Below are 24,683 nucleotides of genomic sequence, written 5' to 3'. Positions count from 1 at the left end.
CCACGCCCGTTATCCAAACATTTATGATATTCTTATTTTCTGCCAAGTGGTTATTGCAATCATCGATTTGAAGTGAATTAGCTCCAGTAGTTACTGATTTATCGTAGTTTTCGTGTTACTGTAAATTACTGTTATATGGAAGGTGGGCGTGGTTATAGCTAGACTCTACCCAAGCCTCGTACCGAGTTTGGTAAGGATTGGTGAAGCGACTACTGAGATACAGCATTTCCTCATAAGTGGGCGGGGTCACGCCCATTTTTCAAAAGTTTCATAACTAAATTATGTTTTACCACAATTCTACTCCACATACTAATTTTCAGCAGTTTTCATCTAATATTTACTGAAATATCGCAGTTTATGCATTTTTCGAAAATACCGTTATACGGGAAATGGGCGTGGTTACAGTCCAATTTCGCCCATTTTTTATACCATCCTACCTTGGATAAAGGGCAACCTACATACGGAATTTCGTTGATATATCTCAATTTTTGCTTGAGTTATCGTGTACACGGACAGACGGACGGACAGACAGATATGGCTTAATCGACTTCTCTTTTCATTCTGATCATTTATATATACATTTGTTGGTTGTTACAAACAACCGTTATGCGAACAAAGTTGATATACCCTTATGCACAAGTGCGCTCGGATATAAAAGCCTTTCTTCTATATATATTTATACCCGAGCGCACTTGTGCACAAGGGTATTATAACTTTGATCACATAACGGTTGTTTGTAACAGGCAAAACGAATCGAGATAGATATAGACAAATGTATACATAAATGATCAGGATGAAAAAAGAAATCGATTAAGCCATGTCTGTCTGTCTGTCCGTCCGTCCGTCTGTCCGTCTGTCCGTCTGTCCGTGTACACGATAACTCGAGCAAAAATTGAGATATCTCAACGAAATTTGGTATGTAGGTTTCCCTTAATCCAAGGTAGGTTGGTATTGAAAATGGGCGAAATCGGACTTTAACCACGCCCACTTCCCATATAACGGTAATTTCCAGAAATACGAAAACTGCGATATTTTAGTAACTACTGAAGATAATTCACTCAAAATTGATATTTACAATAAGTTTTAGACGAAAAATAAGAATATTATAAATTTTTGGAAAATGGGCGTAGCCACGCCCACTTATGGTTACATGTGTATATCTTGGTAACCGCTGCACCGATTTCTTCCAACCTTGGCACAATTGTTGACCTTGGTATAACATACGAAACGGCCGAAAATTTTTAAAATCGGACAATAACCACGCCCAAATCCCATATAACGGTAATTTATAGAAATGCGAAATCTTCGATAATTCAGTAATTATTGAAGCTAATTTATTCAAAATTTATGCTTGCAACAATTCTTTACCAAGAAATACGTTTAGGATAAAATTTTGAAAAATGGGCGTGGCACCGCCCATTTATGATCACATATATGTATCTCGGTAACCGTTCTACCAATTTGTACCAAACTCGGTGTGGTTATTGTGCTTGCCACATAGAAGCAAAACGTTGAAAATTATTGAAATCGAACTAAAATTACGGCCGGTTTTCATATAACAGTAAATTTCAGAAATGCTGGAAACTTCAGTATTTCGAAATTTAAGGACGCCAATTTACTCACCCCGGTTTACTATGTAGCGGTAGCTTTCGGAAAGGTGAAAAACATATATTTAATACTTGCGCCGGGTATTTAATGTTCGGCTCCGCCCGAACTTAGACTTTCTTACCTGTTTTTTTTTTTGCGATGCTGCTTTGAGCAGGGCTTGAACCCAGGCCCTGCATAGTGGAAGCGCGCACTGCTAACCACTGCACCACAGTGGCGAAAAATCAAGATAGGTGGTTGAAATATTACCACAATTATTTTTTTTGTGATCGACAACGAAATTTTCATAAGGGGGAGAAACATTCCATTTATGAGACACAGTCTTATGCACAGTCTTATAGAATAGCTTGACAATGTGAGTGCATTTTATTAAACACAAAAGCAAGTGAGGAAGGAAAAATGCGAAAACGCGCGCACTCACCTGTCACTCAATTCGCTAAATTATCAAGGATACCTACATACATGCATATCTCTGTTCGAACGCAAAGTAGTTGTATCAATTATCGTTGTTACATTTGTTAAACAAAAAGTGCAAATAGCCACTCCGCCCAACAACGCTGATTGAATCAATTCGAGTATGCCAAATTCCTGGTGCGTACAAAAGGACGGAACATACATATGTACACATGTAATAGGGTGGCACAATTTGCATACGAGAAAAGTTTTGAGAGTTCAGCATAAATACCAAAGTTTTGAAAGCGTTTTGGAGTTTTCGCCTGACAGATAGTTTAGAAAACGTAACAAAGTGACGCACACAGCCTCTACGTATGTAAGTTCGACTCATGCCATACCAAAATGCTGCCAATCGCCTAAGTAGTATTCACGACTTTATGGAATTCACCGGAGAAATACATTGACTTCCACTGAATTTTTAAGTACCCGTCGCCGAGAACTGTGGACGAGCGTCTAGCCACAATCCACATCAAAGCGAGATTCTTCAACATTTCGCTCAGCCGTGCCCATGCCCCGACAGAAAAAAAGGATGAGGCATCCAAGGATCTCCATGATATCAAAATTGTGCTTGGCGAATTCAATGCCAGGGTGGGAAAGGAAGGGATCTTTGGAACCACAGTCGGAAAACTCAGCCTCCACACTCTTCAACCAACCGGCATATGCGAGCAGCGGAACCACATTTCCCACTCATTAAGTGCCGCCGCCGAAGAAGTAGGATTCCAGCGAGCCCGAAAGAACAACTGATACGATGAGGAGTGTCAGGGATCTGGAAAGAAAAAAGATGCCGCCTAAAGGGCCACGCTGCAATCGGGCGCAACGCTTAAGAAAAAAGCGAGACGTATTTGCCGCAATAAGAAGAGAGAGGCCGAAATACGTGAGCGCGAAGAGCTTGAAATGCTGGCCAAAGGTTTCAATACCAGGGCGTACTTCTGTAAGAACAACAATGGCGACCTAGTGACCGATGCCCAGAATATACTTAAATTGTGGAGGGAACACTTTTCCACCCTACTGAATGGTAGTAGCACGGAAAGTTGTGGAGAAGAAGAACCCGAGCCCCCAGTCGATAATGACAGAGTCGATGTTCCACCGCCTGACTATGACGACTGAATAACAACAAAGCTGCTGGAGCTGACAGCCTGCCAGCTGAGCTATTCAAGTACGGCGGCACAAGGTGCATGCATTAACTCTTATGCAGGATATGGTCAGATGAGCGCATGCCTGCCGGCTGGAATTTTAAGTATGCTCTGCCCAATCCACAAAAAAGCCGACCCCGCCATTCGCGCCAACTACCGCAAGATCAGCCTTCTAAGCATAGCGTATTGTGTGAAAGACTGAAGCCCACCGTCAAATAACTAATTGGGCCTTATCAGTGTGGCTTTAGCATAGTTGCCAACTTGGTGCTTTAAGCACTAGATTTAGTGCTTTTTGAAAATTAAAACGCCAAAAAAATTATTTAGTGCCTAGTGCCGTTTTTAGTGTTTTTTCTGAACTAAAATTACTCCGATATAGTTAAAACCTGAAATAATTTTTAAATATTTAAAGCNAGGTTTCAATACCAGGGCGTACTTCTGTAAGAACAACAATGGCGACCTAGTGACCGATGCCCAGAATATACTTAAATTGTGGAGGGAACACTTTTCCACCCTACTGAATGGTAGTAGCACGGAAAGTTGTGGAGAAGAAGAACCCGAGCCCCCAGTCGATAATGACAGAGTCGATGTTCCACCGCCTGACTATGACGACTGAATAACAACAAAGCTGCTGGAGCTGACAGCCTGCCAGCTGAGCTATTCAAGTACGGCGGCACAAGGTGCATGCATTAACTCTTATGCAGGATATGGTCAGATGAGCGCATGCCTGCCGGCTGGAATTTTAAGTATGCTCTGCCCAATCCACAAAAAAGCCGACCCCGCCATTCGCGCCAACTACCGCAAGATCAGCCTTCTAAGCATAGCGTATTGTGTGAAAGACTGAAGCCCACCGTCAAATAACTAATTGGGCCTTATCAGTGTGGCTTTAGCATAGTTGCCAACTTGGTGCTTTAAGCACTAGATTTAGTGCTTTTTGAAAATTAAAACGCCAAAAAAATTATTTAGTGCCTAGTGCCGTTTTTAGTGTTTTTTCTGAACTAAAATTACTCCGATATAGTTAAAACCTGAAATAATTTTTAAATATTTAAAGCTGTGGCAGCACTGAATTTACAAAAATCTACAAATTTAAATGCACTTAAATACAACCATGAGTGATAAAAAGCTGAACTTGCAAATTCACCTTGTTCAATTCTATTCGCGTTGAAAATGCTAGTAGATATGCGAGTAAGTTAAGTAATTATTTTCTTTTCTAATTATTTGTAAAAATTTGTATTTTTGTACCTCCTGAGAAAAACACATCGTTTCTTGGTGCTGAATCCAAATTTGGCCTCACAATTGCTCTAGCACTAGAATTTTGAGATATCCTAACCTCAAAGTGCCAAAATCACGGTTTTTGGCGATATTTGAGGCTATATAATGAAAACATAATTTTTTTTTGTTCATTTCTACTTAGGGCATGATTTTCGTTTGTTGGGATTCGATTTGTTAAATACATACAAACTGTTATGAAAAAAGAATCCATTGATTCAAAACCATTTGGTGCTTGTAGTGTGTTTTTTTCCAAGTTTTTGGTGCTTTTTGAAAATTAAAAGTTGGCAGCACTGGGCTTTAGACCTGGCAAATCCACCATAGACCAGGTATTCACAATACGAAAAATCTTGGAAAATACCCGCGAGAAAAGAATTGACACTCACCACCTATTTGTCGACTTTAAAGCCGCTTTCGACAGCACGAAGAGAAGTTGTATATATGCCGCTTTGTCTGAATTTGGAATCCTATCAAAACTCATACGGCTGTGTAAAATGGCGTTGAGTAATACCACCAGCTCCGTCAGAATTGGGAAAGACCTCTCCGAGCCGACGCTCATCAGACGCTTTTTGGGAACAAAAAAGTTATGAATATTTTGACATTTTGTTTGCCGGTTCGCACCGGCCCCAAAAAAAATCACCATTGTCCTCTTGTCTTCATCGGTGCAGAGTCGAAGGCCGGTACAGCCACAAAGTCTTCTCGTCTTTGTTTGTAATCGGGCATGAGGAGGAACGTAATTTTTGTTCGTCGGGAGAAGATCCAAAGTAGCACCGAGATTTAATATTCTTCGTTTGATCTCCAGGATGATGTTATTGGTATTAAATCTGAATCCTATAGATATAGTACCTTACTGCTTCAAAGTTAAAACTTCCCTTGATATATGTCCAAATACGCGGAAACTCTTTGCGTGTTGCCAGGAGGTTTTTTCGAAATTTGAAACAAATAATTTCAGCTGTATATTGCATTCCAGTTATCACAGCCAATGTGGATAGAATATTTTCCCAATGCTAGGTTTACCGATCAATTTTAAGTTTATTAGCCTATTGAAATTGATTGGTGAAACTGTGGATGAATTTCATTAAAACAAAATGTTATTTATGGTGACTTCGTTCCTTCCAAAAAAAGTTTGCCCCTCACGGTGCAAAATGTGTTTGATGTTGCACTCTATCCTGTAAAATGGCTTGTTTTGCCTTCTGGTCCTTGTCTAGATCATGCATTTCATAATATTGTCGATTTCAGAGCAACCATATATCCTGACAAAGCTGCAAACTGCAAAGAATGTGCCGTTTTTGCCTTACAAGAATGTGGAACTTTAAGAAACGAACACAAAATTTTCTCATTGTTTGCCTTTATATTAGAATCGAACACGAAAAAAAGAGAAAGGGGCAATTAAAAGGCGAAATTTTTTGGTAGAAATGAAAACATTAGTTTTTCCGGAAATTTACAGTTTTTTGAAAGAAAGAAATATGGCAACACTGAGTGTTAGCAAATGCACCTCAGCGGTAGTGGTCGCCCGTCGTCAAGCAGTGCACAAATAAGGTTCTCATAATCTTCCGTTCGGAGGCAGCGCAAAAAATTAGATCCCTCCATTTGTGAGACAATATCAAGATGCTTACTTAAATTGATGGAGAAATTCGGCCAAACACCAAAAATGTGAGAGTTAAATAAATATTTGTTTTTCTATTAACACCTTAGTCCCTTCGCATACTCGTAACCTAATTCGTAAATACATTACAAATACTATGTGTGTATATGAATGCACGTATGTACTTACATATGTACGTATTTATTAATGTACATATATACATAGTTAGTTATAAAATATACCAGTGTATAAATACATAAATATAACAATGTTTGAAAACTTTTTCTTTCATTTGCTCTCATCCAGCAAAGCCGATATGTAAGCTTTTTCTCAGCGCAGCATTCAAAATTTTCTCTGCTATCTCCATTGTCACATAAAACAACAAAAAATGAGAGCATTTCTCAAATAAGAAGAGATAGTAAGGAAAGCCTTTGGTACAGGCACCATAGCAAATACAGATGGTCAGCTTTTATATATATATGTATGTATATTTTCGGGGTAAAGACATGAGGTACAAATCTGCGATACCAAGGTCAAGGACATGAAAAACGCAAGTGCTTGCATCAAATTGAACCTTGGTTGCTGAAAACCGAACTATTGTAAAATATATTAATTAAATGTAATAGATAAATAAAAGCAAACCAAATTCGGCTTACAATATGGAAGTATGATGTGAACATTGAAAATAGATAGATAGATTTATTTTACATCTACAATACAAAGTCCCTCACAGACGTACGAAAAATTAACAATAAATGCTTATTAAATAAATAATAGAGTTTAAAATCCTTACAAAAGCAGATCTAGACAATGAAAATTCAATATTAATAAATTTTTTTTTAGGGCACGCAATATAGACGCATTACTCGAAAATTAAGTTTTGCAGCTAATAATAATAGATTGGCGCTTACACATATTTTAGAGTTTGGCCTAGCTTCTCCTCCGATTTGTGGCATGCGCCTTGATGTTGTCACACAAAGAGGAGGGACCTACAGTTTTACGCCGACTCGGAACGGCGATTGTATTGTAATGAGAAGCTATTTTTTCATGGCAGAAATACACTCGGAGGTTTGCATTGCCTGCCGAGCGACGGCCGCAGTTAAGAAAAAACATTTTTTCTAAAAATACTAGAATTTACGAAGACTGCTTTCCGTAGCATTAAAGCTTATCCGTTCAAGTAAAATTGGGCAATCGATCATGCCATTACATTAATTTCATTAAATATATATAAAAAGAGAGAGGACTGACCTTTTGAATATTCGATTCAAGCATAATTCAAGGCCTCAGAGAAACGACGCAGAAGAAGTGGAGGTTCGATGAAGTGTGTATGCAACGGCGCGCCTTGGAAAAGACTCGACAAGGAAGTACATTTAACGAATGAACAAACCTATGGCAACAAACTGTTATCTTTTGGGCAATTTTTTCGACTGCCAGCTAATAATTGAAGGCCGGTCTGCTTAAAGACTTTATCGTTTGCCTGTTATAAGCATGTGAACGCCAAATTTGACAAGCAGTCAAAGCACTGGTTATATTTAACAGGCAGTCGAGAAAACGGCCCTTACAGTTTCTTTTATTATTCCGCGTTTATTTCTAGATATCGTTCCTGCATATCTATCTAAATTTATCGAATAAAACTAATTAATCCAATCATAAAAGAGCCTGAACAATGCTATGTAAATAGCTTAATATACATAATTACCGATTCTCTACCTACTTATTTTGAAATGCCAGAGCTTTACTTCACTAAGTAGTGAACATGAATACCACCTATTTCATATCTCAAAGAAGTACAGGACATGAGAACCAAAAATAGAATGAAATTAATGAGATAATTGTAAAAGCAAAATATTACAAAACGAACAAATTTTATTAATTCAAGCTTTTATTAGTGGTGACTTCAAATCGTTATGAGAGAGGGAGTAGGGGTGTACCAATAAGAATATACAACAAAAGTATGAAAGTTGTTTGAACTTGGAAAGATAGCGGTGGCTGAAATAAAAAGTGTTACACCATGATACAGTTTTGCTCGTCACTGTACGTACACATGCTAGTGGTCGATTAAGCTAATTTGCATAACAAAATTGCGAGATGCGTTTACTCAAATACCGTAAGCTCAGAATTTTTATGGAAAATAGGGTAAACAACTATGTATGTAAATATGTATATATTCATATGTATATGCAACAATAAGCGAATAAGCATGGTAGTGAGAATATCTACAAATCATGCCATCTATCATAATAAATAATTGCGTATACGCAGTGATATACACTTTGGACTACATAAGTATTTACATTAGTATGTGCATACATATGTATGTATGTATAGTAGCAATCGTTTGCATTGTTTGTAAATTACAATCGTTGTAGTGTGGCTAAACGTAGCGTGGGTTGGGCATGTTAAAGTGGCGAAAGATATTGAGAAAACAGCTGTGTGCTGATATTATCAAGTAGGTGTATGTTTGTTGCTACATGTTATGCTTTTCAGGTGCATGTGTACCCGAATGCGAAAGAGTGTATATACATACCCCAAGTAAAATAATTATATGTGTAAAATGTTTTTCCTCATTTTAGCTCTATTATTAGAAGAGTAAAACTTTTTGTGGTATGCGATTATAATAGCCTTTAGTTTATCAGTATTTTTATATATTAAGTTGATGTTCCTTTACAACTTTAATCACCATTATCACAAAAAATAGTTAATATTCAATAGGAAATAATTATATGTGCAAAATTAAGTAATCAGTGTCAAACATTTTCAACAGAAAACTACATCAATGACTATGTGGTAAAAACTTAAATATATTGAAGCTATTTTCATAATAAAAACCGTTTTATTATTTTTCCTAGTTATATTATGGCCCATAATATCCCGTGACATTGAACTATCTGAAGAACAGCCCGGACATATATCAGGAATGAAGTTTTGTGGCATGAAAGAATATAATAAGATGTTCCTTTAAAAATCCCGACGACTATAGAAATAATAAGCTTCGTGCCCTATATAAGCCCCAAAAGAGTAGTGCAAATGCATATCCAATAATTAGCTACTAGGAATAGCATGATTTACCGTAAAAATTGAAATATATTTGAATCTCTCTGTCGTAAGTAAAAGTTCGCAATAACAGGTCTATTCTGCACGTTACCGATGATTTTGTAACCGGAAAATTTTATTACCAACAAACTTTACCAGCTCTTGTCACCGCGATTCTAGGTACGTTGGTAATGCAGTTGAAATATTCAGCAATTCAGCTATGAAGAATTGTACAAATTCTGGCATTGCATATTTCACTGGGTAATACTTTGTTACCAGCTTATGAGATGGTAACAAAATTTACCGGTTACAAGAGTACACAGAATGCGAAAAGGGTTTAAAAATTTACAGGAACTTTATATACCGGTTACTAACTTTTTATTACCAGCGCAAAATAGACCTGTTAATAATAAACACAGTTTTGGTAAACCACAGCCCACTCTATGGCACGAAAATGCGTTTTTAGCATTTTACGAAAATTACAAATTTTGTATGAAGAATTGAAAAACGCTATTTTCAATGATGAAAGAAACTCCAATATAGTTAATCCAGATGTCCACCACAACTTGGGGAGTCATTCGGCTGCCATGGCAAACCTGTCCTTGGCGGAGAGGATCTTTGATTTAAAGTAAAAAGCATATAGCTTTGGAAAACAAATAAAATCTTTTCACTATGTTTTTGTTATTTTTGGACTTTATAACAATTATATTCAACAATTTTAATTGAGCTCGAGGCCGTTTTTCAATGAAAATTTATTGTGGAAAAATTAATATCAAGAATGAGAAACATTCTTTGCGCAATAAGTTGGCAAATTTTTCGCTCATTTTGACTGAAGATATTTGGAAATTTCAGCGGTAAAACGTTGTTATTCACACTGCGCGAACAACAAAATCGTTATTCAAGGAACAAAATACCTTCTTTTAGAGTAACTAGCTTCAAATATGGGCTTTAATACCACTGGGGAATTGTAAGATCTACTTCCCAACAAGATTTGTACTTATTCAAAACAGAATGATAACGTGATGAAACTTAAATAAACCAAACTTCACAAATAGGAGAAAATAATACAAATTTTACTACAAAATGTCGGTAAATATATGCCGCCTAGCGTAAAACAAATAAAATTGTGCAACAGAAATACAATGTAATACCAACAAATAAAATTATCGTTAAAACATTTTGTAAAATAGTCGGTAACCTAACACTTGTTTCTTTGCAAACATAAATATTTTCTAGGAAAATTTGAGCATAATGGTACAATTAAATTTTCTTGTTATTAGCTAATACATATTCATAAAGTTTTTTATATTCTTTTGATAAAGTAAATGAATACAATGATTGGGAAAAACTTCAAAGATCTAGTATTGAAGTATTGCACATATAATTTTTTTATTGGGGTACATATGTATATATGTATTCTCATATTGTTGGATGTGTGATGACGGTCGCTATGGAAAATATTTGTACGCCAAAAAGGAGGAGTTTTTTCCTCATTGTGGACGGTGATTGAAAAAATTATGGAATATTTGTTTGCATAGAAGATTTGGATGAAGGTTCATCATAAAGAAAGGCAGCAAGGGGTTAACATATTCTTGAGCACTCCACTCGCCAGCTTTCCAAGTGAGCAATTGTTTAGTGCAGCGGGCCTTATATACGATAAGAAATCGCTTCATGGCAAAAAAGGCAGCAAAATTATTTTTTTTTTAAATATCCCTGCAGAAAAAATTATCAATTGATTAAAATAACCAACTTCTAGTTAGCGTTTTTGGGGGAGTTGGATAAATAAATAGCTTTTAACAAGCTATGATAAAACTAACTTTAAGTTAGTTGTAAAGTCGTGCAAGAGTCGTGCAGACGTTGTCGGGAGTTTGTTTTCTTTACAAGTTTCTGTTTAAATATCCACACAAAAATTACTTTCAATACACTTTCTGAACTTCGCAGATTCTTTTTCGTGTTCAGGACAAATAAAAGGAAGATCGAAATTTTACATTATCATTATCATTTTATGTTTGACGGTGTTCGAATATAGGACTACCTACAGCAGAATATGTAAACAAATATGAAATGTAATAAAATAAAATAAATAAATAAAAAAGTAAAGAAGCAAAAAAAAAATATTTTGTTTTTCTTATTGATATTTATACCCAAAGGTAGTTAACTACAAGTTAGTTGACATCTAAGTTCTCACTATTTGGCGGCCATCGCCCTTGAAAAGTAGTTAGTTACGGCCAAAGGAAATATTTAATAAATAGTTACCACTAGTCGAATGCTAGTTAGTTAATAGTTTGCTACAAACTAGTGCAGAAATAATATGCCCCATCTGAACTTTGACTGCTAGATTAAAAGACTGTATAGGTTAAGCACTCGTTCAATGTTCTAATAATTTATGTACAAAATGTTCACATTCGCGAATGTAAAATATATGACATTCGATACATCCCTATTACATATGTATACCCGTCGTTGTGTATGTAACGTATGCGCCCTGTAGCACAATAAGCAGTCATCTAACACGTTTACTCGCATTTAAAAGTCATATCATTTAAAAGTATGTAATTAAATATTGGCGGGGAAGATTTTCTTATGTACATATGTATAAAAATATTACATTGTTCATGTATATAACAATTTTAGGATGAATTTCAATAGTACCAAAGAAAGTTGTAAAAATGGAATCTTATAGTTCAATAATGCATACTTGGCATTGCATGAGATTTGTAACATCCCAGCAAAAAACACGATTACCACAGAAGCGAAAGTGGAAACGAGCTAGGCGATGGGAATCGCTTACCCTTTCGCTTCAGGAAGGCCTTATTTTAACATGGGCATGTCATTGGCGGTAAGCCCTTACCCGCAGCATTACCTTCAAACGAAGGGAGAACGCATGGATAAACAGAATCCAGAGAAGCGAACAAAGAATGCCTTACAGAGAAACTAATGTAGAATGCCCAGATGAGTACATACTTATTTACATATATTAAATCAGAAAATGTGTTAAAAGATTAAAATTAATTAAAATTTGTATAAATCAGTTTTTATACAAACATATGTATGTATTTGGGTATTTAGATTTTACTTAAAAATCGGTATGTACATACATGCATATTTAATTAAGCTTAAAATTGTACTTCCTCACTCATGTACTTCACTTCATTGACTGACTTCAACTTCGCTGCAAATTGAACAAAGCAAAACATGATTTTTATGCGAGACAAATTTCCACAGAAACTAACGGTAGAAAAAGATTTTTTGGATATTCATTCTATTTTTCAGCTGACTACGATGCAGCATTCTACTTTGCATTCCCCGAAATGAAGCAAAGAAGCGAAATAAAAAAAAAAATATTGTAGGACATTCTACTTTGCATGCCCTGAAATGAAGCAAATAAGCGAAAAAAATAAAATGTTTTAGGACATTCTACTTTGCATTCCCTGAAATGAAGCAAAGAAGCGAATTAAGAAAGAAATATTATAGGACATTCTACTTTGCATTCCCCAAAATGAAACAAAGAAGCGAAATAAATAAAATATTGTATGACATTCTACTTTGCATTACCTACAATGCCTAAAAGACGTGAAAAAATTCGAAGGCATTACAACGCTATGCCTTCTAGAACACGTTACCACTAAAAGCGATTACCGATTTTTTGCTGGGATAAGGCATCTGTTAAATGAGCTTTGCGTCTAAGCTGCTACCCAACGTACAGCATCACATATGTAGAATTCTATTTGGTTTGATTTCTAGGTAAAAATCGCTTAGCAGTGCAAACAAAGTAGGCATAACTGAGCTATTAGTTTCCCAAATCATAGTAATCTTTTACACAATGCAATTTTTTTTTTTATTTGGGGACAAACAAATTTTATTATATAAGATTCATTTGTTTTGGCAAGAAGAACATTTTCACCGTTTAATTTTAACATTTTGAAATATTTTAAATTGTTAAAATTAAAAAATCATAGAATTTCAAAAATTTCAAAATGTGCACATAGCTGCGACAGTTATTCTGCATTCTGCTTTTTTTAATTTTGTGGTACACTCTTGAAACTTCACAGATATTTCGTATTTGATGCCAATGTCCATTGCCTCTGTTAAGAACCTTCTATTTGAGTGAAATAAATGCAATAAGAATGCTTTAGCGTTTTTTTTTTGCTGAGAAAAGGGAGGACTCTAAAAAAAACAACTCGTGAGATTTTCTCATACACAGTTGAAAAGCTTATTAAAATTTAGTGTAAAAGTAAAAGGAAAGTTGGCGCAGTCACTTCAATAATTTTTGGCAGTGTAATGGGTGATATGCAGTTGGTGTGCTCGTGTATGTACCATTAGTGGTACAATCGAAGCACGAGATAGCAGTAAGGGTACAATCGGTGTACCACTAGCTTTACTATAATGTTTCAATGGGCTAGTGCAATCAGTGCTGCCACTGCCTTAAAAAATCGAAAACTCAATCAAAATGTATCCACCGAAAAGAGCGGACATTTTTACACATTGCATCTATGGAAAGCAATCACAGCCCCTTAGCAAACTTATTAACATGTAGTCAATATTTTCCCATCCTTAGACAAGGATTTGGGAAACAAAGGCCCGTAGTTATAGTCAAAATGAAGTCGACTCTAAAGTTAATTGCAGCTTTTTGATATAATCTTCAATGGGACATCTGTCAAAAAAGCTGCAACTAACTTTAGTGTCGACTTAATTTTGACTATAGCTACGGGACTTTGTTTCCCAGATCTGTTTCTAAGAATAGGAAAATACTGACTACAACTACGGGCCAAAGTTTCCGCATATTCGATGTTTATTACTACGATTAGATTCTCGGCATTACAGGTAACTACTACGGGCTGGAAAATTTTTTAAAATTTGCAAATTGCTTGGTGTTATTTAATGCACGTTTATGTAGCTAAAAATTTAGTTTTTCAAAGTGACAAGAATAAGGGAAAATTTCTTGCTTGGAGAATGAGCAGCCAACTGTTGAAAATGTTATAATAGCTCGCACATAAATAAAAAAAAAATTCCTTCAACTTACAAATACTTATGAGCGAAGGTATCCAAATTTACACTGAGGAAAAAAACGAAGTATCCCTCAGAATTTAAGGCGAAAATGTATCCAATTGCACTGAGTGCAATACAAGAAGTACTGTTGTTAATCCAACAGTTCGTATTGATCTGCACCGAAGAGCAGTCGGGAAAGTACGCGAGTCGATAACGTTTGCATCATAAATAATTATGGTGGAAGTTAAGCGTTGAGAGTGCCCTTTGTTGTGTCGTAACCCAATACCCCACATGGTTTGGCTACTGCATCTCTCACGTGGCCCTGGGTGAGGGAAAGTGGATACAATGGTAGGAATTGAGTATAGTCGGGCAACTCTACTTGCACGCCCAGAAGCCCTATTAAATCTTACTCTTTTAAGAATAATACACAAAAAAACATAAAACCAAAGTACAGAGTTTGAGTTGCTGTCAAATGCGACTCGAAAACTCTATTAGGCAATATGGCTGCAATTAAATGGTTTCAAGACTTGTAGTAGTTCCTCCAAAGATCGAAGTCTTTTAATAGCCATTCTTAGTGCACTTAAGACACGGAGAGAATATTCCACAACGCTTTTCAACGGCAAAGAGGAATTTGTACCATTTTTTAATGTCCTCCTACTCAGTCGAGTGAGAATAACAATAATGAGAACAAGCTGGTATGGCGCATGCACCAGAGATTATAATCTTAGTGTACATACCTATCCAATTCAAAACTATGGAGATAATGTTGCCTGCGCTAACTATCGCGGGATTGAGCTTCTTAATATTGCCCTAACGAACAAATGAATTGAACCTTATAATAAAATAATTGAAATTTTAACTAAAAAATGGAAACTTAAACAAACTGTAAAAAAGTTTTGATGTGACGTGTTTTTAAAAGAAATTGAAGCAAGGCAGGGCCGGTTCAATACTATATTATACGATCGACTTCAGCATTTGGATACCAATGTTCTAAGTGCTTATATCAAAAACTCGCTGAGAGAACTTTCAACATTCCTATATAAAATGAAGGACAGAACGATAAAATTTCCCAGAAATATTCAAGTAAATCACATGACTCTATAGTAAAAAACTACGCTTACGTTGGCTTGGTCCTAGCATACGAATGGACCGAAACGCTCTGGCTCTGCAGGTATTCAACGAGGGTCGCGACTCACGATGCATTTAAAGAACCGGTTCCTTCGAGTCCGGATGCAAGGAGTAAAGTGAATTTAAGCGAGTTCCGGTTATCAAAAGTGGTAACGGAAATAGGCCCTACCGAAATAGTTGAACAAAAGATTTTAAAAAGTTTTTACAAAAATTCAATTTCTATTTATATTTTTGTTATTAAGTAAAGAAAATAAATATGTAAATATGTACATTACATTCATTACTTAGTTGATATTTGTGTTACGCAAAATTTATAAAAAATAAATACATGAAATTAAATTTAAGAAACATTTTTCCACATTAGTTCATTTCATCTAAAAACTTGATTTCTTCGATGATTTTAGTGTTGTTTTGACACGTAAAAATCGCAGCTGACAGGTCCGCTCAGAACTGCATATTACGTAAAGAAACCGAATTTCTAGTTCAAAGCAGGGTTGTTGCGAATATTCGCATTCGCAACCGCGGAGCTTCCGCATTAATGTTAACATTCGCATTCGCTTTCATATTCGCAAAAATCAGTGCGGGCCTTTTACGAATGCGAATATTGAAAGGACCGAAAATTACAGTTTTTTTACCAGTTAAACTTGGCCAAATATTTTTATTCCGAAATAAAAGTACTTTCGCTTATCCAAATTAAACAAGTTTGGAATCAAATGATAGCTTTAAAGCTAAAATGTCTACACGAGAAAGCCACATATTGAAAAATATTTCAATAAAAAATGTTAATTAATGACCATGGAGCAAACCTTGGGTGAGGTATGTATTTATATGAATTTCTTTAGTATTAATTATAAAAAATTATACATCGAGGTGGCAATCTTCTATCGTTTTTTTTTGCTTAAAAGCTATTTCAGTCCTCTTTCATATGATACCAAATTTGTTTAATTTGGATAAGCGGGTTGTTTATTACCCGGAAAGGACGTTTATTTCGGAATAAAAAATATTAGACCAAATTTAACTTGTAAAAAAATAACTGTTATTTTCGGTCCCTAGAATATTATGAAAGTGCACAGATAACACTGACCAGTCACAGAAGAAGGCATTAAAAATGAATTACAAAAACTAAAATCGAAAAACGCTGATGACGTGACAGGTTCTCCGAATTCTTTGGAAGACAACGTTGTTTAAATAACGATCGTGCCATTATGCTAGATTGTGAAGATGAAAGTCAGGAGGATACATCCGACAATTGCGGCCCCGATGAAATTCTCAGAAAGTAATTATTGCACCGCAACAAAAATAAATAAATTTAACTGAAAGTTCTCGCAACTAACTCAATCGAAATGAATTTACAATTTAGTCAAGTTTCAAGTTTGTCGCCTAGAGCGAGTAGTTATAAAGTGGCGCAGATTTGATTTACGATCCTTTAAAAAGTTTTTATTAAATACAATGTTCCAATTTTTAAATTAAAGCAGTAAAAAAAATTTAGTCTTATCATGAGTTTCATTTTTCTCGAACCGGTTCACTTTTCACTTTTGGTTTTCATGTATTTACTATGGGCGGAATAAAATTTTTCGGGCGAAACTCAGGATAAGGCAGATTATTAAAAAGTACTAACCTTTCCATTTTTTATTTACCTAAGTCAGCTAATTTACCTACCTAAATTATTTCTTAAAAATACATGACATCCGCATTCGCATCCGCGGATGACTAAAATTCCACATTCGCAACATCCCTAGTTCAAAGCATTAAAAACGAGTTTGGTACAAAATTACTATTTCTCAATATTCTGTTTTTAAAATTCTGTATTCAAAACTCTGTATGTATGTATGTATAGAAAAATTCTGTATTTTAATATTCAGAAAACCAAACGGATAAATAAAACAAGTGCGAATTTTGCAATACAGAATATTGTTTTATTTATCCATATGGTTTTCCGATTTTTCCTTACAGAATTCGTAAAGCAATATTTAAAAATGAATAAATAAAAATAGGGTTTCCGATTTTTCCAATACAGAATTCCGAAAAGCAAATAGCGGTTGTGAAATTGATTGTACTATGCATAGATTTCAAAGACAAATTTTATTGAAACTTTTCAAAGTTATCAAAGTATTTACAAATAAACTACCATTAAATGTTTTTGGATGAACGCTTGGATATACAAACGCGATGTCCTCGAAAAGTATTTGCTTGAGGTAGTTTGTTAAGTATCTACTAATAATTTCCGCTCGCGTTGTCGTATTCGGACAAATCTTCCTTAGTTGGTAAATATATATGAATAAATGGAATTTTTTACTAATAACCCATGCACATTAAGTGCATATACATATATACTTATGTATGCATGTACACTAGAGTGTACAAGTTTTGTAAGGAAAAAATACCATCCCAGTAAACAGGGTACTCCCTTAGTTTTTTATTTTTTTATTTCTAATATCTATAACAATATCAGTAGCTCAGTGACCTTGAAATGTGTACAAAATAGTTCTAGGGTAAAATATAAACATTTTGTGAGCGTCCTCTAAATTTATACGTAGAAACGTAAAGTTATATACCAGCCCCTCTTTCGGCAAGAGGAAAAATTTTTGAAGGTGCCCCAAACCCTATCTCGGAATTATTTTTTTGGACCACTCTAATGTAAACATTATGTCGTATGAACAAAGACACATTTGAACTCTTGTGCATACCTGCACATGTGTCGGATGAAAACTTACAAGATGCATTATATCAGCCATGGCGCCTTTTGGGCACTCCACCACTTGGATAAGCTATTTTTTTTCTGCTGGTGTTGCGCAAGGTTAAAGCGTTTCATTTACTAGAGATATACGAATTTACATTTTTGCTTTTTCAGAACTTTTCACTCGAAAGTTGGCACGATCTTAAAGGTGGGTTTAGCTTTTGCATTTCCGTCTGCTTTAATTGATTTGCACTTTGCAACAGATTTAATTAACAACCAAAGATTTTCAGTATTCACTTTGCAGTATTTATTGCATATGGGGGTCTGCAATTTCTCTACACAAAGCTAGCGCGTCGCGTGCACGAGAACAAAGAAAGCAAGCACAACGCATATAAATATACCAACAAAAAAGTTATATGCACAAACGATTAGCCGCCCCGCTAATGTGCGCCGCACTGTGGAGTCCAAGTGAAACTGAAATGTGCGAAAAGTTATTTAGCTTCTCCAAGCTCTCCAAAATGCCAGTATATATTATTGCACATGCAGCGTTGCCGAAAGCTTTCGCTGGAAAGTCGTCACTTTACCCTAAAAAAATCGTAATTTCGGCCAAAAAATCGTAAATTTTTTGTTTATCGTATTTTTTTAACAAAATAAAGAATACAAAGAAATTACATACAATGAGTCGTATGCATAAAAACTAAGCAATTGCGTTTTCCTAAAATTGCCCGCCTTTAACTTATATTTCTTTGAACAAATTGTGTAAAAGGTCTGAAATTTTAAGAAAAAGCATTCGCTTAGGTTTTATGCATACAGCCCAATAAATATGGCAACACATTACAAAACCAAATGGAACCTACATTGCATTTGTCGTTAATAAAAGTGGATTTGCCAATTGTTAACGATAATATAAAAGTACAATTTAAAACACAACTGCTTTTGAAGTTTTTGAAGATTTTGATCCAGTTTTAAAGTAGGGGTCTTCACACCGAGCTTAATACACGGTGTTCGGTAATTTTTCCCAATGGCTTTTTTTGTGTACAATTATTTTATTATCGGTGTACCGCTTACCGAATTATCGTTAAAGAAGCTTGATAATTTTTCTGGTAGTTGGCAAACTGCAATCAGGTGTTCGATATTTATTCAATTTTAAATCCGCCCGCTGCCAAAAGGCATAACGCATATGAGCAAGTAAAATTGCTTCAATTTTCTGTTACAATTTAGTTTTTTAGGAAAAAGGCTACGAATCCGCTGTTGATAAACATAGTTTACCAGACCAATAAAAGAAAACTGAAAAGGACGTTCACAGTTGATAAAATTACCGAGTGTCAACCAGCAATTTACCAAAACTACCAAAATTGATGTGAATACCCTTAGTGTAACATTAGCATTTATGAACTGATAGATAATTTTGACTGGAAAAATTCCCTCTACTACTTTTCTGTCTCTTTAAAGTCAGCATCAGCAGTGCAAATTAACGGTTTGGTTTCAATCCTAGAAGAAATTTAATATAACTAAAAGCACGGTTGTAGAACAAAACTAGATAAATGCATGGTTGTATTTTGGATTACGTTTTCCTGTAACAAATGTTTTACATACATACATATGTAATTTAGTGGAAAAACTAAAATAAAAAATCGTCATTACGGCGAAAAAATCGTCAAACGTCATTGAACTAAAAAAAAACGTCAAAATGACGACGACATCGTCAATTCGGCAACGCTGTGCACATGGGTACATACGAGTACCATGTATGTACCTATGCAGCTACTCAGAGACGTCAACAAAGTCCATGTCGATGTCGGTGCCGATTCCGACGCCGAAATCAGAGCGCCAAAGACGGCGATGATTATAAGCGAACGAAAAAGCAAAGTAAAATCAACTGCATGGCGATTTGACAGCATCGGGATTTTGAGCTTACCCACTCGTACAAACGCACAGGCATGTTAATGCCCTAGCTTATGCATATGTATGTATATACCCAGTACGGAAAAAACTATTTTAAATATCGATGTTCAACCAGTTTTTTGCCCACCACAACTAGTTGAAGATCTGAGTTACGAAAATTAAGTCTAGACTAACTGAGCTTTAAGTCTTTTCACTATCGGATATGAGGATCTTTGACGACAGCGCAAATAGAAAACTTCAAAAGGTTTCCACTGTAGCGCTCTGTAACCCTTCTACAGTGGTTCAGAGACAGCTCCGAAATGTGCAGTGCGGAGCTAACGCTTTGCCAGACAGTCTCTAAATTTTGCTACAGGGTGCATACATATTTATGCATCTAAGAATGTGCAATATTTAACGCGCTTTACGCTTTAATTCCGCTGAGCGAAAGCTTCTCTCTCTCAGCTGCGGCCGTTTTTTCCTACTTTGTTTTACACTATTTTCGTTTTGTTTACACAAAACCGATGGGGGGTGGTTGTACACAAGAGAGGGAAGAAAGCTTTTCGTGTTTATTTTTATGAAAACAGTTCCATGCTTGCATTTGGCAGCAATCAACAGGTTGCTGGGTAGGTTGTTGTAGGACTCGTACTCGTGCTCGTGTAAACCATTTGATAGTTGTCGGTGAAGCTTATGTGCATATCGTTCTTATAAATACTCGTTGAAATTAAGGGATGAAATGAACTTAGGCTAACGATGAGTTGCGAATATCGCCATTCGAAATCCCATTATTTCATAATCACAATTAGTGTGGTGGGTTTTTCTTACGTTATCAAAGTTTAATAATCAATTCAATATCTTGAAGATGTAAAATATCAATAAGCAATTCAGCGGCTTTAAAGTCGCTGTGACATATGTAAATGAAATTATTTTATCTTCACAAGAGCTGACCAGATATTCTTGGGAAACAATTGAGTAGTCCACTTGCAAACAGCGTTATGTGATTTTGTAATAGTAAGACATAAATAAAAAAAAAACGTTTAGAACAACAAAGTAAAATCCAAATTGTATCTTTTTTTATTATCTGAAAATTTGGATAAATAAGAGTCTAATAACATTAAAAAATAAAATCACAGTATGGTAGTTTTTGCAAATTTTATATATAAAAAATTAATATAGCGAGTTTTGAAACAGTAACTGTTACATAGCTAGCTTTTTTTAGCTTTTCGCGTTCTCTCTTCCATGAAGATTGGTCTACTTCGTTTTTACGACGTCTTCCACTAGGCACCGAAACTACCACGTTTTCGTACAGTTTTCTAAGTTCATCTGAAGATGGAGACTACTTTAAATACTGGTACGTTAAGCACCATCAACTAAAAATCAGTGCAGTTGTGCTCGCCGGCAGAAGGATGATTTTTAATTTTTTCAATTTTAGATCGCGAGGATGAGATCTGCATTTTTCTAAATCAATCGGTATCCAAACTTTTTTGTTTGACCGCAAAATATCAGGTAATTTCTTCAAATTAAATTTGCGAAACGCCCGAGAATTTTCGGCTATAACGGTAGTAAAAATACGTTCTTTCTCTCTAACCTTAGGAATTTTACACTCTTTGAACTATTTAGTGGCGCTGAAGATAGTGCGAGCAATCAAGAGTAGGTTGGTGCAATGAACAGTATTGCCAAGTAAAATAAATAGTGGAAAAAAAGTAAATTTATTAACTTAAATATTTTTTAAAGTGCAAATGAATTTTTTTTAGATCCTTTCTCCAGCTAAAATCGTTTACTCGTTGCTCCGCTCCGAAGCCCTTGTACGAAATATGAGCAGGAAAGAATGTTACTCATACGCCGTGTATGAGTGTAGCGTTATATAGTAGCTTGACATTTTTTGTACGACTTTAATTCAGACGAATAAAATTGAAAAGGAATCTGTTTTGTGGAACCACTTATTTTTTAGCTGAATAATGGTAAATTGGAAATATCTTTAAAATTTGTCCATAATAATATTAACTCCTTTTTCGGAATCATCGACTGATTCTACATGGCAATTGGATAGTGGCATGCGGTACGCGTTTTTTAGTACACATTTAACAGCTCACTTGAAGGGCAATGCAAACTTAAAATGAACTTATCTTGGATATATGGGCTGCCCTACAAAAAAAAAACAGAATAAAGATTCGTTATCAACGAATCAAAATTAAGTTTACTAGTTTTTTGTGTCATTTTAAAACTTGCGATTTTGCCTACTTATATACAGCGTAATCGTTATTTTTTAATTTTTATTTTTGCTCGGAGAATAATCGTTACTTTTTGAGGTTTATTTTTCGTTCGTAGAGTAATCGTTATTTTATGGGTTTCATGTTTTGCTTAGTGAATAAACCCAAATTTTGTATATTTTGTTTAGAAACCAAAAGTAGCTTCTGGTGTTTTATTTAAGGAGTGGCAGTGATCTAAAAATTGTCAAATAAATATTATGAAAGTAAATATGTATCACTCTAAATTTAAGGACTAATGATAAGATTGAGACTAATCCTAAAATAAATACAAATGAAAAGACGAATAAGATTACGATGGCGAAACCGAGGATAAAGTCGAACACGAAGATGGATGCAAAGACGAAAACGAACGCGAACGTGCACACGAAGGCGACCACAAACACGAAGACGAACACGGAGCAAGTGTTGCCAGAGAAAAGGCTAAATGCCTTATGCTGGCGACCTGCGGGAAAGAACCATCTACCGATACTTCCTTCAAGCCCATCCGTGTAAAAATTCACAGGCTTCGTGCTGCAACTACTGCTTCCCGTTCGCTTATTCCTAAAGGTGATGTGAGTGTCGAAAGAGCTCAAAAACTAGTCTATGCAGTCGCAGCTAATATTTTTTTACAAAAGGAAAGAGAGCTCAGTAATTTTAAGAAAAAGCTAAGAAAAAGGTATAAGCTACTAAACAGGATTTTTCCGGTTAAGCCCAGATAAAAAAGCTAAATTTAGCCAGAAATAGCTAAAGTGGCAACAGTGAACGGAGCCGAGGTGAAGGCGAATAAGAGGACGACGACGAAAACGAAGACAAAGGAGGACAATAAAGAAGCTTAGGAAGAGGATGCGTACGAATGAGACGAAGAAGTATGAGGAAAGGAGTAGAACACGAAGACTAATACGAATACGAATACGAAGACAAAGTTGAATACGAAGGTAAATACGAAGACGAAGACTGCCATTACAATTGTTTGCAAGTGGACTACTCAATTAATAATAGTACTACTATTACTATTTCATTATCTAGCTATACCATTACTGTTGCCATTACCATTATCATTACTATTACCGTTACAATCATCAGTACCATTGGCATTACGATTACGATTACTACATATTACTACTAATATAACATTAAAATTACTCTTACCATTACCAATACCATTATAATTACCAATACCCTTACCATTACCACTGCTATCATCATTAACTTTTTTGTTTGGATTTTTTCGTAAATATGTTATGTTTCAAGGAAATGGTATAACATTTTTTTCTAACGTCGTTTTCCCATATATTTTTTATAACAATTGCAATAATATATTGCAACAAAAAAATCTTTCTATTAAATCCTTGTGTATATCTCGAAAGTTGGGAAAATAATTGCATTTACTCTGCGCATACATCACTGTTGACCAGTGTAATAATTATTAGCTGTTTCTGGATTTAACGTTTAAAAGAAAAGGTGGTGCAACACCTGCTTCCTTACAAGTTTTAACTACAGCCTTCGATTTCCCGACATTGTTCGAGAGGAAATTTATCGCGAGGATCGCTTTCTCACGAGATTCTCGTGTATCGAAAAACTCGTTATAGTCGCGAACTTCTAGATTATGAATTTAAGGCAGCGTATTTAGTTTAGGGTATTTAAACCCTGAACTGTTGAATTTCAAAGCGCAATACTCGTAGCTCTCCAGAATATCAACCATGTACATACATACATGGTCCTTTCCAGTGAGGTCTGTACTGTCCAACTATATGGATGAGCTTTACAAATACCAAATTGCACTGTTCTTATCCATTTATTACTTTTACTCACTTTCTTTGCCGGAACCATCAAAAGCCAATTATACACACATACATACACAGCATATACATCGAACTAAATTCTTCTTATACGCACAAACGTTTTTTTTTGACAATAGAATATTTAGCATTTACACACATGTATGTCAATTTTATTATATTTTGTTTTTAATACTTTCGATATGCTCTTACTTTCTCGGGAGAATGGCGATACCCGAGATTGTGTCGAGAACTCGATTACTCGTTTTTCCGGGTATCGAAATGCTCGAGAATGTGCGAGCAGAAATCGAGGACCCTAGTTTTAACTGCTGAGGAAGGAGAGCTGAAAGATTTATTTATGAAATATTTAAGATTTATTTTTAAATTTACTGCACTAATTACAAAATATGTATGTGTTGTTATTATTTAAAAATCAATTTCAATTTAAAATAATGCATACAATTAAAAGTAATTGAATTAAAAAAATGGTTATTCATTACCAATTACGAATAAAAAGTAATTATACTTAATATTTATTTTTTCTAATTACCGGGTAATTTAATTGTACTGGTACTTGTACTTGAATTTTCCAACACTGGCTGGTACCAGGGGGTAACACGTTATATATTTCTAATACCGGATCTCGCACTACTGCTAATATATTGGGCTTTATCAGTGTGACTTTAGACCTGGTAAATCCACCGGAGACCAGGTATTCACCATACGCATACGCAGTGATTAATTACCGTCGGCTTCGTCATAACTGCTCCGAGCCGTTCGATACCACACAATATTCCAGACTGGACGACTCTCTATTGTGCGACTTCTTTGATCTGATGCTGGAGATGATTACAAGAGCTACAGAATTGAATCGCTAAGGTAAAATTTTTTATAAGACCATAAAAG

The 24,683-nt window shown here is 35.3% G+C and overlaps 1 protein-coding gene across 3 annotated transcripts in view; it reads right to left on the bottom strand.

Annotated features, from left to right (window-relative positions):
• Positions 1-24,683, bottom strand: part of LOC108357948 (lysoplasmalogenase-like protein TMEM86A) — a 48,205-nt gene that overhangs the window by 6,633 nt on the left and 16,889 nt on the right. The window contains exon 1 of one of the 3 annotated variants that reach the window (XM_017609037.1): positions 17,880-18,356. The exons of 1 other annotated variant lie outside the window; for it this stretch is intronic. In XM_017609037.1, the coding sequence (XP_017464526.1) occupies positions 17,880-17,927 (48 nt within the window). In that variant the 5' untranslated portion in view covers positions 17,928-18,356. Of the gene's footprint in view, positions 1-17,879; positions 18,357-24,683 lie in introns of those variants that run through there. One more of the 3 variants, XM_017609038.1, reaches the window with a different exon arrangement.

Source organism: Rhagoletis zephyria, unplaced genomic scaffold (genome assembly GCF_001687245.7).
Source record: "Rhagoletis zephyria isolate East Lansing unplaced genomic scaffold, Rhagoletis_zephyria_1.1 Rzeph_scaffold_00184, whole genome shotgun sequence".
In the NCBI taxonomy this organism is placed as follows: domain Eukaryota; kingdom Metazoa; phylum Arthropoda; class Insecta; order Diptera; family Tephritidae; genus Rhagoletis; species Rhagoletis zephyria.
Note: the sequence above shows the minus strand (reverse complement) of the source record. Positions and strands in the feature narration are given on the sequence as shown.